Consider the following 18,604-nt stretch of genomic DNA (forward strand, 5'->3'; position numbering starts at 1 on the left):
CCTGGGGTTCTAGGATCCAGTCCCACATCAGGCTCCCCACAGGGAGCCTGCTTCTCCCTCTGCCTGTGCCTCTGCTTCCCTCTCTGTCTCTGATGAATAAATAATAAAATCTTTTAAAAAAATAAATAAAATAAAATGCCATATTCTTGGGGTGCCTGGGTGGCTCAGTGGTTGAGCATATGCCTTTGGCTCAGGTCGTGATCCTGAGGTCCTGGGATCAAGTCCTGTATCAGGTTCCCCGCAGGGAGCTTGCTTCTCCCTCTGCCTGTGTCTCTGCCTTTCTCTTTTCTGTCTCTCATGAATAAATAAATAAAATATTTTTTAAAAAATGACATATTTGGGACTCCTGTGTGGCTTAGCAGTCGGGCGCCTGCCTTCAGTCCAGGTTGTGATCCTAAGGTCCTGGGATCAAGTCCTGTATCAGGTTCCCTACAGGGAGTCTGCTTCTCCCTCTGCCTATGTCTCTGCCTCTCTCTTTTCTGTGTCTCTCATGAATAAATAAATAAAATCTTTTTTTTTAAAAAGACATATTCTTTGATATAATTTCACTTCCATTACCTACCACTAGGTATATCCTGAAGAAACATTTGTACATATATGATAAAAGGCATTAACAAGGATGTTCATTGCAGCATTAATAGTAAAAGAAAATAAAAACAACCTAGTATTAATCAGTAAGGAAATGGGTAAAATACAGTATGTATCTACACGATGAAATATATTGCAGTATTTCAGAAAGATTGAAGTGGACCTACATGTACTGGCATGGAAGCGTCTCCAAGCAATATGTCTGTATGATTGCATTTATGTATAATTTAAAAACCATTTTCATATAATACATAAATATGTAAGCACATTGAAAATAATCTCGTGGTAGACACACCAAACTTATCAAATAGCACAGAGAAAGGTAAGTATGGAAGACTAAGTTCTGGGGAGCGACACTGGAATAGGACTTTCATGTTTCACTCTATATACGTTATTTTTTTATTGAATCTTTCCAACTGCGTTATAATCACTGTGATTTGAGTAAAAAATTAATACTGGGACCAATCACAATCAGCAGTGCTAGTTAGGGAGGCAGGGGAGAGGTCATAGCTTGAATAGTATTTCTCAAAGTGGGAGGATATTAATTGATCAAAAAGGAAAGTGAAATTGGAAATTGGAAAACACTGCGATAAAAGCATTAAACCAGTTCTTCAAAGCAGAACTCCATGGAGGCTTTAATATGGTACTGCACATTTTAAGTCTCCAGGAGGGAGATAACAAACCTGCCACTGAGCTCTTGTGACCACAGCATCCTTTTTATAGTGGTTGGAGTTTGGAGGACAAAGTTTGAGAAACATGGAAACCAGAGTTTTCTGAAGGTACCAACATTCCTCAAGAGGAGTCCTGGTAGGTGTTGGGTGGTCAGAAGAGTAGATGCTGGAATAAATTATAGGGGTTGGGTGAGACCTGCAAGCTGGAGAGTAAGCTTTACCACTCTATTTCTGAGGATCTCCCCCACTCCCAAAACGAAGGATAAGGATAGTGATGGGATCAAGAAAGTATGGAAAAGGAAGCAATCTTAGCACTTATTTTTCTGTTAATATGGTTGCACAAAGTGCAAGATCCTTTCCCCAAAATCTACATTTGTCTGAAGCTTCCATTCAGAGTTGGTTAGGCCTAAATAAAGGGGAGTCATGGCTTGCCCTGACAGAGTTTTTGAGGAATGAGCAGAGTAGAACTAAAATGAAGTGTGTTGAGGTTCAAGAAGTCTCATGAGATGTAGTTTCCAGAGGTCCTGGGTGATCCACAGAGAATGAAAGAGACTTGTGCAGAAAGTTGACTCTATCCAATTCGGGAGCACAATTTGACTTCAGAATTACATCACTGGCTCTTGAACAGGGGCTGCTTGTGAAAAATGCTGTTATGTTGTAAATGGCTTGTCTTCCTGAAAGCTGATGGGTGGCAGATTTGAAAATATCTAGAAAGGAATTAAAAATACATTCCCTACTCTCCTGAAGTAACCAATGTTAAACCTTCCCACATGCTTACGCACCCATTTGCTTCTAGAGCATTTTTCACTTAATTTTTAATTTTTAAAAAGATTTTATTTATTTATTCATGAGACACAGAGAGAGAGGTACAGACACAGGCAGAGGAAGAAGCAGATTCCATGCAGGGAGCCCAATGAGGGACTCGATCTCAGGTCTCCAGGATCACACCCTGGGCGGAAGGCAGGTGCTAAACCGCTGAGCCACCCAGGGATACCCTCACTTACTTTAATGTTATTTCATGTCAGTTTCTACCTCCCATATTCTTTATTGTATTATAATGTGACGACTCTCCTTTCATGGGCAATTATAGGTCATTTCCAATTTTGCTATTGCAATAAATAGCAGTATAAGCAACAAGCAAGTTTTTGCAGTTTTAAGCACTTTAACATATAATCCTCCTATTCGGAGATAGGTGTAATTAACACTATTTTTAGATGAGGAATCTGATGTACTGACAGGATAAATAGTTGCCCAAGGTTACAAGCCAGCAGGTGGTGTAGTGATTTGAACTCAAGTAGTCTTTTCTTCAGGGCCGCACGCAACATTTTTACAGAAGGCACAAATTATGTAAAATTAACTGTGCTGTTGTCCTTTTTCATTTCACCGAGAACTGGCAAAAACTATCTTGGAGTGACATCAGGACACAGACTAGCACCTGGACCCTACTGCCTTCAGTATATCAAGCATGTTTTCAGCACTTTTGTTGTTTTTAAAGATTTAGGTAATCTCTACACCCAACAGGAGGCTCAAACTCACAACTCTGAGTCACACACTCAACTAAACCACCCAGGGGGGCCCTCTTTTAGCAGATCTTTGCACACAGGTATGATGAACACTCTTTCAGTGAAGATCACAAGAAATAGGTTATTAACAGAAACCCTTCTTTTATTGGGAAACATTTCCTTTTTTTTTTTAATTTTTTAAAATTTATTTATGATAGTCATACAGAGAGAGAGAGGGGCAGAGACACAGGCAGAGGGAGAAGCAGGCTCCATGCACCGGGAGCCTGATGTGGGATTTGATCCCAGGTCTCCAGGATCACGCCCTGGACCAAAGGCAGGCGCTAAACCGCTACGCCACCCAGGGATCCCCAGGAAACATTTCCTTAAAGGGCAGGTTTGTGTGTGTGTGTGGGTGGGGGTGGGGGGGGGGTTCTTGCACCACAGGCTGTAGCAGCATATATGTCTCTTCCTTCCCATGGGCTCTTTGGCATCCGGACTAACACTGCAATTGAGAACTAGCAGTTAGACAGGAACTAACTCTAAGTGAATGAAGAACATTAAGTTGAATAAGGGATAAAAATGAGTGATTCTGGATTCAGATACGTAAACAAATCTTTATCACCATCCCTTTCTGGGATATCCCAAGAGCAAAACTCCACTCTGTCACATTTCCCCACAGTACTGCTGATACTTTACCAAAAGTCAAGTAAACACGAACCACAAATTACAACTGGCCTCAATTTCATTCAGTGTAGTGCAAGGTTTGAGGCCACGAATGATAAACCTATTTCCCAAACTCAACTGGTAGCACGGGTTGTGAAGACCCAACACATTTAGAAAGCATTTCCCTTGGTCAATTTTCAAGTTCTGTGCAGAGAATTTGCTAAAATCCATGAATATGTAGGGAACTCTACAGAAGAGATTGAGAGAACCGGTATAAACTGAAATCTTTTGAGTTTCAGACTACATACAGCTGTAAGCCTGCCAAGATAGTAAAGATTTGGGAAAAATAGTACAACTGTTCAAGTCCTATTGCCCAAACCACCACCACTTGGTTTTTATTCAGTGAAATACTTTTATTCTCAAGGTTTTCAACGCTTTAAATGTAAAGCAAAGTATGGGAAAGAACAAGACAAATTTTTCTTTGAAACCCAGTTTCTCTACAGGTAAAAGGCCTGTTCCTACTCTGCTGAAAATTCAGTAAAAAGCCTGTTTAAAAGCACTAGCTTGAGAACATGCCAAAAAGGAAAATACCTAATAAAACATCATGAATTTCATGAGGTATCTGTCATACTTGGCAGGGCACTTGGAGTCCCTGGCTTGCCCTGAACTAGAAATAGGCCTTAAGCAAGTCAACTGTAAAACGTTGGGACTGGAAAGAATGTCACTTCCAATGGTGAAATCCTTCCCACCTAATAGGGTATGGTGTTCCCCTAAACCTTATGATTTTTTCACTACCACCTCTAAAGGTTTAATAGCTGTTTTTGTCCTTTCTGGCCCAAGCATTCTAATTTGCACTCAAAGCTCAAGTGCAATAATTCACTGAAAATAGCCATGTTAAGTGGTAAAAAGAAACTTTAGTACTCCCAATTTAGTATTTTATATTCAAATTTAAGTAGATTTCTAGGGCAGAAATAATACTGAGGCACAGTTCCCAAAATTATGCAAGCCACTGCCAGCTTTATCTAAACTATTAGACCCATTTCTAGGCAATGCTCAGCTCAAGACACACTTCTGATTTAAGACTTAAATTTTTGAAGATTTATTCATGAGACAGAGACACAGGCAGAGGGAGAAGCAGGCTTCATGCAAGAAGCCCAATGCGGGACTCAATCCCAGGCCCCCAGGATCATGCTCCGTGCCACCCAGGTGTCCCTGATTTAAGATCTTAATCTAACAGCAACACTCAAGATTTCTAGTTTTTGTGTCAGAAATTATTTTCCTATACAGAGTAAACCTGGGAAAACCAAAAGGCTTCCAACTTCTCTCCTTACATTGTACTCTCTGCAACTCTCAATTATGTCCCAAGTTGAAAACCACATTTGCTATTTATACTGGTTACACTACAAGCAAAGGAAAAAAGATGTAGAGCACTTAAGGCATTGTTAAGGAGACCCAAATAGATTTATTTAAATTTTTTCTACTGGAAACTACACCTTTATTGGTTTAGTGTTTATTGGTAAACATGTTCGAATTGCTTGCATCTAAAGCTCAAAGTTTATCCAGCCTCAAAGTAGAGAATCTCATTTGTTGCGATTTTATCATTCTTAGTTGGTAGATCTCAACAACCCCACACTGGGCAGACATTAATAAATTGTTAGAAACCATCTTCATTTGCTGCCTAACACCAAAGTTATCAAGTTGCCTTGGATCAGGATACTTTTAAAATTTTTGAGTTCTTTCAAACCTGTTAACTAGGATTCCATTGGATTCTTGGTTATTAGCTCATGTACTCAAGACAAGATTATGGTTTCACAACTAATGGTTAAAACTGGAGTGTAATGCACTAGTTATCAAGTAAATCAGTTAATCACAACCCAGCAGCCCCAACCAAAATTTCAGTTCTACTTGATTAGCTTAGTTTACACCCATTGGGCAGAGGAAAGTAGGCATGTTGGCTTTCCCTAAGTGTTCATATTCAATTTTTAATTGGGTAATACCCCAGAAATGGTTTCCCATTACACCAGAACCATTAACTTGTAAATGACCTTGACCGAAGGATAAATCTCCCACAACTCAACACACCTTTTTCTTAAACAAAATGGTTTACTGTTGATGAAATGGATATTCTGAATGCTAAGTCCCTTCCTTGACCAGTTTTAATCAGCTAGGAGCCCCACACCATTACATAATTTCACGACAGACCACAATTATGCTACCATGCAACAAAACTTTTATTAACATTTTGAACAGCTATTGAGAAAACCAGTGATTCAGCTCTTACTGAAACTGGTAATTTCTAAACTTAAATTGGGGCAAATGGCTAGAGTGCAGAGCAATGCCATCATTGGGCACTAAGAATTCAAGATTGAAGAATTAACAGCCACCCCTCAGACGGAGAACCAGGTGGAGAGTTGACTCTTTCTGGATGTTGTAATCAGAAAGAGTGCGGCCATCTTCCAGCTGCTTGCCTGCAAAGATGAGCCTCTGCTGGTCAGGCGGGATGCCCTCTTTATCCTGGATCTTGGCCTTCACATTTTCAATGGTATCACTGGGCTCCACCTCCAGGGTGATGGTCTTGCCAGTCAGGGTCTTCACGAAGATCTGCATACCACCCCTCAGGCGCAGGACCAGGTGGAGAGTTGACTCTTTCTGGATGTTGTAATCAGAAAGAGTGCGGCCATCTTCCAGCTGCTTGCCTGCAAAGATGAGCCTCTGCTGGTCAGGCGGGATGCCCTCTTTATCCTGGATCTTGGCCTTCACATTTTCGATGGTGTCACTGGGCTCCACCTCCAGGGTGATGGTCTTGCCGGTCAGGGTCTTCACGAAGATCTGCATACCACCCCTCAGGCGCAGGACCAGGTGGAGAGTTGACTCTTTCTGGATGTTGTAATCAGAAAGAGTGCGGCCATCTTCCAGCTGCTTGCCTGCAAAGATGAGCCTCTGCTGGTCAGGCGGGATGCCCTCTTTATCCTGGATCTTGGCCTTCACATTTTCGATGGTGTCACTGGGCTCCACCTCCAGGGTGATGGTCTTGCCGGTCAGGGTCTTCACAAAGATCTGCATACCACCCCTCAGGCGCAGGACCAGGTGCAGGGTTGACTCTTTCTGGATGTTGTAATCAGAAAGAGTGCGGCCATCTTCCAGCTGCTTGCCTGCAAAGATGAGCCTCTGCTGGTCAGGGGGGATGCCCTCTTTATCCTGGATCTTGGCCTTCACATTTTCGATGGTGTCACTGGGCTCCACCTCCAGGGTGATGGTCTTGCCGGTTAGGGTTTTCACGAAGATCTGCATTTTGACCTACAGTTTAAAAGGAAATCGTTAGTATACCAATTCAGGATCTTGGTGACCTTCACATACATTCAGTTCTTCAAAATGAACAATTAACTTCATCAACATCTCTCACAGCCCCCCCCCCCCTTTACTGATCGTAAGTTAACCACTAAATATAAAAATTTAGTCAGGGTTTCAATTTACCAAAGATGGAAGACTAAAAAAAAAAAAAAAAAAAAAAAAACTTTCAAAGGTTAGTATCGAGAGCCTTAACTATTCTAGACTCTTCACTAAATCGTCTTCCACCCCACCCCCACCACCCCCTCCCGCCATCCCGGAATGTTCCCAAAACCTAAGCAGAATACGTCAGATTAAAAAAAAAAAAAAAAACACGAAACTCGACAAATATAGATTGCTTAAATGGAAGTGAGGGAGTTTTCACTGAGTTGAGATTCAAAATTCAGACAGTTTTAAAAAATCCCCCTAGACTACCTCTTTTCCGCCTTCCCCCTCTGAAGCAGACGCGATGGAGCCTCCATCGGTTAAGAGTCGGTTAGTCAGTGTCGGCGCGCGCGCCAACCGCCCCCGCTCCCTTCACGTAAACAAGGCCCACTCTTCCGGAAAGGCCGGGCGCCGCAGCGCCGCGTCACCTCGCCCTCCCCTCCCCCAACCCCCTTCCCTGAGCACCCCCAGCTCCGCCGTCCCCAAACCCGTCAGCCTGGTCTCAGAAAGCCTCCGCACTTCTCCCAAGACTCCGCAGCCGCCGGCGAGTACCTGCTAACGAACGCAAGGACACCGAAGTCAATCACGTCCAGTCACCCCCACACAGGCACACCGCCACCTAACAATGCCAGCCGCGTCTGAACGCTCGCGGCTCCGCGGAGCTGAAATTTATGCAGCGTCTGTTGCGTCACTCATCACTGCCGACGTAGCCGCCGTGTCCGTACGCGGCCTGAAAATAGTTCGCTCGGCCCCACCTCCCGCGGCCCAGTTCGGCCCTCCCGACCGAGCCCCAAGTTCCTCAGAGCCGAAGGAAGGACTCTAAAAAATCAGCTCCCCTCACTTCCAGGCGACTCTTCTCCTCTCTTAGGAAAAAGTAGGAAAATGATTAGGCGGATGGATTTGAGTTAAGGGGACCTTCCTCGAAAGCTCTCGAAACTTCCTTGCGGCGCCGGCGCTGATTGGTGAGGCGTGCGAAGGCGAGGCCGGCGCTGATTGGTGGGAAACGCGGCGGCTCGGTTGTTGCTGGGCTTCCAGCTAGGGTGGGTGAGCGCCGACGTTGCTAAGTAACTCTGCGCGTGCGCCACAGAGGCGTGCCTTGGCGAGAATGGGGTACTTCCGGCGGGAGGTTGGGAGGGCTACATTGCTCCCGCCTCCAAAGCCCAGCATCCCCGCTCCCGTCCTTAAGTCTTGGGTTTTTCTAGCTTTGGGTAAGGAAAAAGCTTCGTCCGCGGCGACTTTCCTGGGAAGGTCGTCCCGGTTCGGGTTCGGAGGCGCTCACGGTGTGGCCCGCCGCTGTTTTTGCCAGTGTCGCCGTGGAAGCACGAACCCGCTCCCCCGCCCCCATCTTGACGCGAGCGCGCACTGCTCGGTTTATTTTTGCGCTTGGTTAGAGCAGGGTGAGGGTACTTTAATGACACTTTTTTTTTTTTTTTTTAAAGAGTCGGAATGCTTTTGTCCTGGATTCCCACAAGGGCTAGACTCTGGTGGCGGGCCCTTGTGTGTGTTGGGGGGGAGGGGCGGCCTCCCCCTCCCTCCTCCTCCTCCCCTCCCCCCAAGTAGAGGCCCTGGGAGGCTCGGCTCAGGCTCCCGGGGACTCGGTGGCCGGCTTAGGTGTGGCGCTGGGAAACCTGCAGTGTTCTTGCCCCCTTGCTGTCTCACCAGACTCTGGTAGGGAAAAAGATGCGGATCAGGAAGCCCACAACCCGAGCTCGGGGGGACGAGGAATTGCAGGAAAACAGGACTCCTGTTCACGTGTTTGCTCCTCAGGCGACGGTGGAGGTGGAGTTGGCCAGCTCCGACCTCTAGCTGGTCCCCCCGCTTTACTTCCCTCGCCCTCCCCCCCGGGTGTGGCCCCCAAGCCTCGCCAGGAGAGATTACACGAGCACCCTGAGTCAGACAGGGGCGTGGAAATCTCGGGGACACGTGGCCCAGTGTCTGAGTCACGGAGCCGGGGGTGTAAATAAACACGCAGATGGTTGTTAGTGGCGTAATTCCAGCCTTCCCAAGTGAGTGAAGTTTTGCACGTTAATAGAAATCAGCTGCACGCCCCTTAGAAAAAAGGTCGCTAGTCCTTAAAATACATTTCTAAGCATACTATTCAAAAAAGATGTTCATGAGTTAACCCCTCGACAGCTTAAGTTAAACTAAAACTTGGTAAGATCCACTTACTTGCATGACAGGAAAATAAGTTTCCTTAAGATAATTTGTGGGGCGCCTGGGTGGCTCAGTTGGTTAAGCGTCTGACTTTGGCTCACGTTGTGATCTCCAGGCCCTGGGATTTAGGCTCCCTGCTCAGCGGAGAGCCTGCTTTCTCACTCTCCTGCCTCTCCCCTGCTCGTGCTCGCTCTCTCTCCCAAATTTTAAAAAAAAAAAATTTTTTTTAAATAATTTTGGACTTGGAGGTCGTTGATAAAATGTTTTTTTCCCCAAAGTATGAAATTTCATTTTTGTTAAACTGCGTTGGAATTTGTTTTCACCAACTAGCAGCTTCTCCTGAGTCATAGAGGTTGAGCGGTGAGAATAATCTAGAATGGAGATCTCCTGACGGATGGGATGACTTCGCTTGGGGTTCTAACGATTGCCAGAACCAAGTTAGTCACAGGGCTTCCTGGTTTAATGTTTTCCCAAAGTGGGACATTTGGTGACCTCAACAAAGCAAAATGTTTTCAGAAGGAGGTCAAGTGCTGTCCTTGTAAAACAAGGTGATTTTTTTTTAATGATCTGTTTATAAATGAACATTTTAATAATGACATCATTTCTGGTAGTAAATTGTAAAAGATAATTTGTAAACAAGTCAGAGAGTAGAGTGAAAAAAATCCCAAAGAGCAGAAATTTGATAATTTAGCATAATACTTGGCATTGTGTTCAATATATGTTCCTTCAATGAAGTGCAGTTTTACCTTTTGTTCAACTGGGGAAAAGAAAAAAAAACAATTTTGTGACAACCTTGAGCACCAAAATACAAAGCAAAAAGCCAGCATTTATTTATTCTCCATAGGCAAATGTTTTTTCCTAGGCATTTCCTTTGGAAAAAACAGAGATTCTAAGTGATTTCATTGGGTTAGATGTCTTTTAATAAAGATCTGTGAGAAAACTGTGGTTCCAATGATAAATTCACAATTGTTTTCTTGACATTATCATTATATTAAAATATAGGGTTCATCGGTGGTTAGTCATTTTCTCATTTGGCTATTTATCTCGATAGAATTGAGACTCCTGATTCATTACCAGCTAGTTAAAAACTTTGGTATTGGATATCCAAATGAACACAGGGAAAAATTCTGTATTGTCTTTATATTGGGCCTTAAAATTATGAAATCTGTCCTATAAAACATAGCTACTTTAAAACGTTTATTATGGAATATTACATAAATGAAAGTTGGAGATAATATGAGCAATACCCAACTTTATTAAATCTGAACATTTTGTTATTTTGCTTCAGCTTTTTTTGTGGCAAAAAATATATATATAAAATTTATCTTTCCATTATTTAAATGTACAGGTAAGTGGTAGTAATTAGGGCAGCCCAGGTGGCTCAGAGGTTTAGTGCTGCCTTCAGCCCAGGGTGTGGTCCAGGAGACCCGGGTTTGAGTCCTACGTCTGGCTCCCTGCATGGAGCCTGCCTCTCCCTCTGCTTCTCCCTCTGTGTCTCTGCCTCTCTCTCTCTGTGTCTCATGAATAAATAAATAAAATCTTTTTAAAAAGTGGTAGTAATTATATTTCACATTATTGTATTATAGATTCCTAGGATTTTTTCATCTTGCAAAACTGAAACCCTATGCTCACTTTACTATTTCCCATTTCTCCCCACTCCCAGGCCCTGGTAATCACTATTCTACCTTCCATTTCTTTGATTTTGATTACTTTAGATACCTTCTAAAAGTGGATTTAAACAGTGATTTTTTTTGGGGGGGGGGAGTTGGCTTATTTAGTATAATACCTTCAGGATTCCTCCATATATGTGACAAATTTCCTTGTTTTTTAAGGTTAATAGTTCGTTGTATGTATATACCACATTACAGGTATCTATGGGTATTTGGGTTACTTCCACCTCTTAGCTATTTTGAATACTGTAGTGAATATGGGTGTGCAAATACTCTTCAATCCTGCTTTCAGTTCTTTTGGATATAGACTCAAGGGGATTGTTGGATTATGTGGTAATTCTATTTTTAATTTTTTGAGGAACCTCCATACCGTTTTCCATAATGGCTGCATCATTTTACATACCCACCAGCCACGTACAAGGGTTCTAGTCTCCCCACATCCTAGCAACACTTATCTTCTGTTTTATTTTTTTATAATGGCCATCCTAGTGCGTGTGAGGTGGTATTTACTGTGTGTGGCTTTTTTAAAAGATTTATTCATGAGAGACAGAGGGAGAAGCAGACTCCCTGTAGGGAGCCTGATATGAGACTCTATCCCAGGACCCCGGGATCATGACCGGAGCTAAAGGCAGATGCTTGACCACTGAGCCACCCAGGTGCCTTGGAAAAGTAAGTCTCTAAGGAATTTTGGAAGCATGGTTTCCAGGACCTTTCAGGGGCTAGCTGCTGTTAGGAAAAGGTCCTTTATTACCATCAGTGAAGCCTTAATCATGAGATCCTTCAGATATATATTAGTGGGCCATATGTTTGGAGGGTAATTGCTAATGTGTATCTTGGGGAGTAGAGATCAAGGAAGTTTCCAAAAGAATTTCTATATGTTTAAAGTAGACTCATAGGATCCTGGGAGGTGGGTGGCCAGGTTAAGATTGCCTTTTGGCCTTAGCAAAGGGTCAACATTGAGGCAGCTGAGCTCCCAGAGGAAGCTCACTCTACCTGTTTCAAGGACTTGTCAATGCGCTGCAAGTAGTAAGGCTTTGGCTTTGTTTTCCACATCAGTAACACCTTAGGTAACTACAGTACAATGTCAAAAACAGGAAAATACCAGCGGTAGAATCTGCAGACCTTATTCAGATTTCAGCAGTTTTATTTTTTTTTATTTTTATTTATTTATGATAGTCACAGAGAGAGAGAGAGAGAGGCAGAGACACAGGCAGAGGGAGGAGCAGGCTCCATGCACCGGAAGCCCGACATGGGATTCGATCCCGGGTCTTCAGGATCGCGCCCTGGGCCAAAGGCAGGTGCTAAACCGCTGCGCCACCCAGGGATCAGATTTCAGCAGTTTTACATGCACTTTCATGTGTGCCTGTATATAGTTTTGTACAGTTTTATCACTTGGGTAGATTCATGTAACCATCACTAGGATCAAGATACAGTGCTGTTCCATCATAAGGATGATGGTACCTCTTTACAGTCACAACTTTCTCCCACCCCCTTACCCCCCAAGCCTAGGCAACCACTTATCTTTCTGCATCTTTATTTTAGTTCCCATATGTTCATCTGTTTCATTTCTCAAATCCCACATATGAGTTAAATTGTATGGTATTTCTTTCTCTATTTCACTTAGGATAATACTCTCTAGCTCCATCCATGTCATTGCTAATGGCAAGATTTCATTCTTTTTGAAGGCTGAGTAGTATTCCATTGTATGTATATACCACATCATCTGTTACAATGTATACATTGTACATTCATCTTTGAATGTACAATTTTTGTCCATTCATCAGTCTGTGGACATTTGGGTTCTTTCTATAGTTTGGTTATTGTTGAAAATGTTCTAAATCTTTATAATGTTATTTTGGGAATGTTGAAATCACTCAGTATGTACCTTTTAAAAAAAAATTTATTTACTAGAGAGAGAGTAGAGGAAGGGGCAGAGGGAGAAGGAAAGAGAGAATCCTCAAGCAGACTTCCCCACTGAGTGTAGAGCCAGACACAAGACTGGATCCCAGGACCCTGAGATCATGACCTGAGCTGAAATCAAGAGTTGGACACTCAATCAACTGAGCCACCCAGGCACCCCAGTATGTGACTTTTTGACAGTAGTTTTTTGCACTCAGCATAGTTCCCTTGAAATTCATGCAAGGTGTTGCATATACCAATAGTTCATTCCTTCTTGTAGCTGAGCAGCATTCCATGGCATGGATGTACAATTGGTTTATTCAACCACCTACAGATGGACTTTTGAGATGTTTCCAATTCTTTACTATTAGAAGTAAAGTTGCTATAGATGTTAATGTACACATTTTTTTGTGTGTGTGAACATATGTTTTCATCTCTCTGGGACAAATACTCAGTACTGTCATTGCTGGGTCATGTGTAAATATATGGTCAGGTTTTCAAGAAACTGCCAAGCTATTTTGTGGAGTGGCTGTACGAGTTACACTCCCACCAGTAATGTATGGGAGATTCTCTGTATCCTCACAGCATTTGGGCATTGTCACTGTTTTTTATTTTAGCTGCTCTAATACATGTATAGTGATAGTTTATCATAGTTTTAATTTACTTCTCCCTAATCATTGATGATGTTGAACATGTTTTCCTGTGGTTATTTGCCAGGTGTATGTATATCTTCTTTGCTGAAATGCCTATTCATGTATTTGCCCATTTTATAATTAATCCAATTGTTTGGTTTTTTGCTGATGAGTTTTGAGGGTTCTTGAAATGTTCTTTATACAAGTTCTTAGATATGTAGCTTGCAAATATTTTCTCTCATTCTGTGAGTTTTTACTTTCCTGATGGTGTCTTTTGGAAAAAAAATGTTTTTAAAGATTTTATTTATTTGAGAGAGGGAGCGAGCACGAGCCAGGTGAAGGACAGAGGGAGAAGCAGACTGCTTGCTGAGCCGGGAGCCCCATGCAGGGCTCAATCCTGGAACTCGAGGATCGTGACCTGAGCCAAAGGCAGACAGACACTCAACTGACTGAGCCACCCAGGCGTCCCATTTATTTATTTATTTATTTATTTATTTATTTATTTATTTATTTATTTTTTAAAGATTTTATTTATTCACGAGACACAAAGAGAGAGGGAAAGAGAGGCAGAGACACAGACAGAAGGAGAAGCAGGCTCAATGCAGGGACCCCAACATGGGACTTGATCCTGGGTCTCCAGGATTAGGCCCTGGGCTGAAGGTGGCACTAAACCGCTGAGCTACCCAGGCTGCCCTGTTATTTTTATTTTTTTAAGATTTTGTTTATTCATGAGAGAAGCAGAGAGAGAGGCAAAGACATAGGCAGAGGGAGAAGCAGGTTTCCTGCGAGGAGCCTGATATAGGACTTGATCTCAGGACCCCAGGATCACAACCTGAGCCGAAGGCAGATGCTCAACCACTGAGCCACCCAGGTGCCCCTTAATTTTTTTAAGTAGGTTCCACACCCGATGTGGGGTAGAACTCATGACTGCAAGATTGAGAGTCGCATGTTTTACCGACTGAGCTAGCCAGGGTCCCAATCCCAGGCACCTTTTATTTTGTATTTATTTTATTTTAATTTTTAAAGATCTATCTATCATCTATCTATCTATCATCTATCTATCTATCATCTATCTATCTATCTATCTATCTATCTATCATCATCTATTTATTCATGAGAGACACAGAGAGAGAGAGAGATGCAGAGACACAGGCAGAGGGAGAAGCAGGCTCCATGCAGGGAGCAAGATGTGGGACTCGATCCCGGGTCTCCAGGACCATACCCTGGGCTGCAGGGGACGCTAGAGAGAGCAAGTGCATGCCAGCTCTGGTGGTAGGGGTAGTAGTGGCAGAGGTAGAGAGAAAATCTTAAGCCTACTCTGCACTGAGCAATAAGCCCTATGTGAGGCTGGATCTCACGATCCTGAGATCGCGACCTGAACCAAAGCCAAGACTCAGATGCTTAACTGACTACCACCCAGGTGCCCCCCCCCCGGCACCTTTTAAAGATAATACTATACATTTATGTTTCCATAAATATTACATGCTGCTATAAACTGAATGTGACCCTCCAAAATTCATATGCCAAATCTTAATCCCCATTGTGGTGGTATTTGGAAGTGGGGCCTTTGATAGGTGATTAGGTCGTGAGAGAAGAACCCTGTAGAATGGATTAGTGCCCTTATAAAAGAGGCTCCAGAGAGGCACCTGGCTGGTGCAGTTGGTAGGGCATGTGACTTCTGATCTCAGTGTTGTAAGCTTGAGCCCCATGTTGGGTGTAGAGATTACTTAGAACTAAAATCTTCAACACCCCCCCCCAAAAAAAAACAAAAACCCAAAAAGACTCCAGAGACCCCCTTGCTCCATATCCATATGAGGAAAAATAGATGGCCATCTGTGAATTGGGAAGCAGGCCCTCACCAGACACTGAACCTGCCAGAAAATTAGACTTCCTAGCCTCTAGAGCTATAAGAAATAAATTTCTGTTCTTTTTAAACCACTCAGTCTATTGTATTCTTTTATAGCAGTCTAAACAGACTAAAACATGTTTTTAGGCTTTATGTAAATATCATGCTTTATGTATCATTATGCAATTTTCTTTTTTTCTTTTAACATTGTTTTTTTGAGATTTAGCTGTGTTGATAAATGTAGGCAGTAGATCTAATTTAACTACTTTGGCTGCGATGTATTCTGTTATGTGAAGATACTATCTTTTTTTTTTAAGATTTTATTTTATTTATTCATGAGAGGCGCAGAGAGAGAAAGAGAGAGGCAGAGACACAGGCAGAGGGAGAAGCAGGCTCCATGCAGGGAGCCTGACGTGGGACTCAATCCAGGGTCTCCAGGACCACACCCCGGGCTGAAGGTGGTGCTAAACCGCTGGGCCACCAGGGCTGCCCAAGATACTACAATTTAACTTTAGGGTGTTCCTAGTTTTTCACTGTTAAAAAGCTGCTAAAAACATTTTTTAAGTACATAGTTCAGTGGCATTAAGTACATTCACACTGTTGTACAAACATCACTACCATCCATCTTCCCTCAGCTCCATGCAACCACCATTCTACCTTTGTTCCTACGAATTTGATATTAAGTACCTCACAGAAGTGGAATCATATATTTGTTCTTTGGTGACTGGCTTTAGCATAATGTCCTCAAGGTTTATCTATCAATTTCCTTCCTTCAAAAAATTAAATAATATTCCACTGTGTGTGTTTACAACATATTGTTTATCCACTCATCTGTCCGTGGGCAGGTTGTTTTGTCCTTTGGTGATTGTGAATAATGCAACTATGAACATGGGTGTACAAATATCTGTTTAGTTCTTGCTTTCAAATCTTTTGGGCATATATCCGGAGTGGAATTGCTTGATCATATGGTCATTCTATTTTTAATTTTTTGAGGAACCACCATGCTGTTTTCCATAACAGCTGTACCATCTTATGTTATTACCAACAGTAAAAGCATCTCTATGTATATTTCCTTGTATTCATGTGTGAGAATGTCTCTAGGCAGTGTACACAGGAATCAAATTATGGGATGTGATCCTAAACTTCCCAAGTTTTGCCAAACTGCTCTCCAAAGTGATTGTACAAACTTGCAATCTCACCAGCAATGTAGCAGTTCCCACAGTTCTGTATACCCAGCAGCACTTAATATTCAGACTTTTCAGCTGGGACCTGACTATAAGGAGACCCTTTCTGAGGCAGGTCTGATAGTTTGGTAGATTTAGTCATAACAAGTCCATTGGTTTGAAGTTATTTTTTTTTTAAAGATTTTATTTATTCATGAGAGACAGAGAAGCAGAGACACAGGGAGAGGGAGAAGCAGGCTCCCTGCAGAGAGACCAATGTGGGACTAGATCCCAGGACCTAGTACCTGAGCCAAATGCAGCTGCTCAACTCCTGAGCCACCCAGATGCCCCTGGTTTGAAGTTCTAAGGAGCCACTTGGGAAGAACTGTAAGAGGCAGTGAAATGACCTGTAAGTCACTGGAGGGATGTATCAGTGGATATTGGGTTTGCTCCTACAAACAAGTTAACAATTTTTGGTCATTTGTTTCTAATTTTAGAATTTGGCAATTATATAAAACTTACCAGTACAGTCTTTTAGAAACCTAAGGCAGTGTACTGCAGCAAAAAGAGCATGAGATTTGGAATGGAAACACAACCGTATCATATTTCCAGCTTGGTTTTTTTTTTTTTTTTCCTCAAAGATTTTATTTATTAACGAGAGAGAAAGAGAAAGAGAGCAGCAGAGACACAGGCAGAGGGAGAAGCAGGCTCCATGCAAGGAGCCCAACCCAGGACTCGATCCTGGGGATCCAGGATCAGGCCCTGGGCTGAAGGCGGTGCTAAACCGCTGAGCCACCTAGGCTGCCCTCCAGCTTGGTTTTATACCAGCCCTATAACTGTGTATTTTACTTAACATTTTTAACCTTCAGTTTCCTTACCTGTAAAGAAAACATGTGGACCAGGTGTCCTACCTTGTCAAATCCAGTCTTAAGTCTAGGCAAATTACTTGGCACTCTGTAGATGCTGAGCACTTCTATCCCTTTTTCTTTGCCTTTTGTTTAGTGTCCTTTGCTCTTTACAGAAGTGGCCTTTGAAATACTGATATTTTCTTTTTTCCAGTGCCTTTCTAGGGAGATTTCTTCAGACCAAGAATGGTAGTTTGCTCTATCAATTTCCCAACCTGTTAGAAAACTATATTGGGGGTGGGGGGCGCACCTGGGTGGCTCAGTCAACAGTTAAGCATCTGACTTCCACTCAGGTCATGATCTCAGCGTCCTGGGATGGAGCCCTGCTCAGTGGGGAATCTGCTTCCCGCTCCATCTCCTTCTACCTCTCCCTTTGTTCATGCTCTCTCTTCTCTCTCTTTCTCAAATGAAAAAATCTTGAAAAAAACCCCAAAAAACTAAGATATCCAAAATGGATTAGGCAATAGTAGCTATTGTTTGCTTGGATAAATTAATTTTGTACCATTCCATTAGACTTCAAGGAATTATTCCTCATTTCTTTTTCTGATTACTATTGACTACTTCCCAATTTCTTTTTTTAGGGTCATGAACCTATTCTGAGATTTCAATGACATTTTTTTTTCATATTTTATTTATTTATTTGAGAGAGAGCATGAGCAGTGGAAGAGGCAGAGGGAGAAAGAGAAGCAGACTACCCCCTGAGCAGGGAACTTAACTTGAGGCTTGTTCCCAGGATCCTGGGATTGTGACCTGAGCGAAGGCACACACTTGACCAACTGAGCCACCTAGGCGCCCTTCAATGACATATTAAACTTTTATTTACTGTGTCTAATAAGTAAAACTTATTTGCTGTCAAGTCAAAGAACAATAGCTAGACAAAAGGTGGAGATGGTTTTATAAATTGATATGTTGTTTTTGTTAGCTGTGGGAACATTTCAACATGGATTAAATTTATGGTGGGAACTGTCTTGGAAGCAGCCCTTTGCTGCCCCACTTTGTTGTCACAGGGGTTGGTTAGTACATAGTACATCATCTAATATATAATACAACCTCTGATACATAAAGGAATTTCTCTTTTCTTTTTTTTTTTAAGATTTTATATATTCGTTCATGAGAGACACACAGAGAGAGGCACACCATAGGCAGAGGGAGAAATAGGTTCCCTGCAGGGAACCCAATGCAGCACTCGATCCCAGGACGCCAGGATCACGACCTGAGCCAAAGGCAGACACTCAACCACTGAGCCACCCAGGTGCCCAATAAAGGCATTTCTCTGTCTGACATTTGAAATGCAGTGAATATGCATGTGAAGTTAGCCTTTATATTAATCAGCTCTCATTGGTATATATTTACTACAACAGACTTCTATTCCATTATAATAATTTTCTCCAAGTATTTCTGGGCACTATATGCTCTTGA

At 42.6% G+C, this 18,604-nt stretch overlaps 1 protein-coding gene across 2 annotated transcripts; it reads right to left on the reverse strand.

Moving 5' to 3' along the window:
• Positions 1-5,631: 5,631 nt before the first annotated feature.
• Positions 5,632-7,625, reverse strand: UBB (ubiquitin B). 2 transcript variants are annotated; one of them, XM_025428270.2, is made up of 2 exons: positions 7,469-7,625; positions 5,632-6,721 (listed from the first exon to the last, which is right to left on the reverse strand). In XM_025428270.2, the coding sequence occupies exon 2, from the start codon at positions 6,713-6,715 to the stop codon at positions 5,798-5,800; it is 918 nt and encodes a 305-aa protein (XP_025284055.1). In that variant the 5' UTR covers positions 6,716-6,721; positions 7,469-7,625; the 3' UTR covers positions 5,632-5,797. The 2 variants fall into 2 exon arrangements, with proteins under 2 accessions (XP_025284055.1, XP_025284056.1); XM_025428271.3 differs by lacking the exon at positions 7,469-7,625 and adding an exon at positions 7,187-7,330.
• Positions 7,626-18,604: the final 10,979 nt, after the last annotated feature.

Source organism: Canis lupus, chromosome 5, assembly GCF_003254725.2.
Source record: "Canis lupus dingo isolate Sandy chromosome 5, ASM325472v2, whole genome shotgun sequence".
Classification (NCBI taxonomy): domain Eukaryota; kingdom Metazoa; phylum Chordata; class Mammalia; order Carnivora; family Canidae; genus Canis; species Canis lupus.

What these genes read in the sequence shown, in the direction of transcription:
- UBB (XM_025428270.2), bottom strand. Translation starts at nt 6,715, where the DNA reads ATGCAGATCTTCGTGAAAACCCTAACCGGCAAGACCATCACCCTGGAG.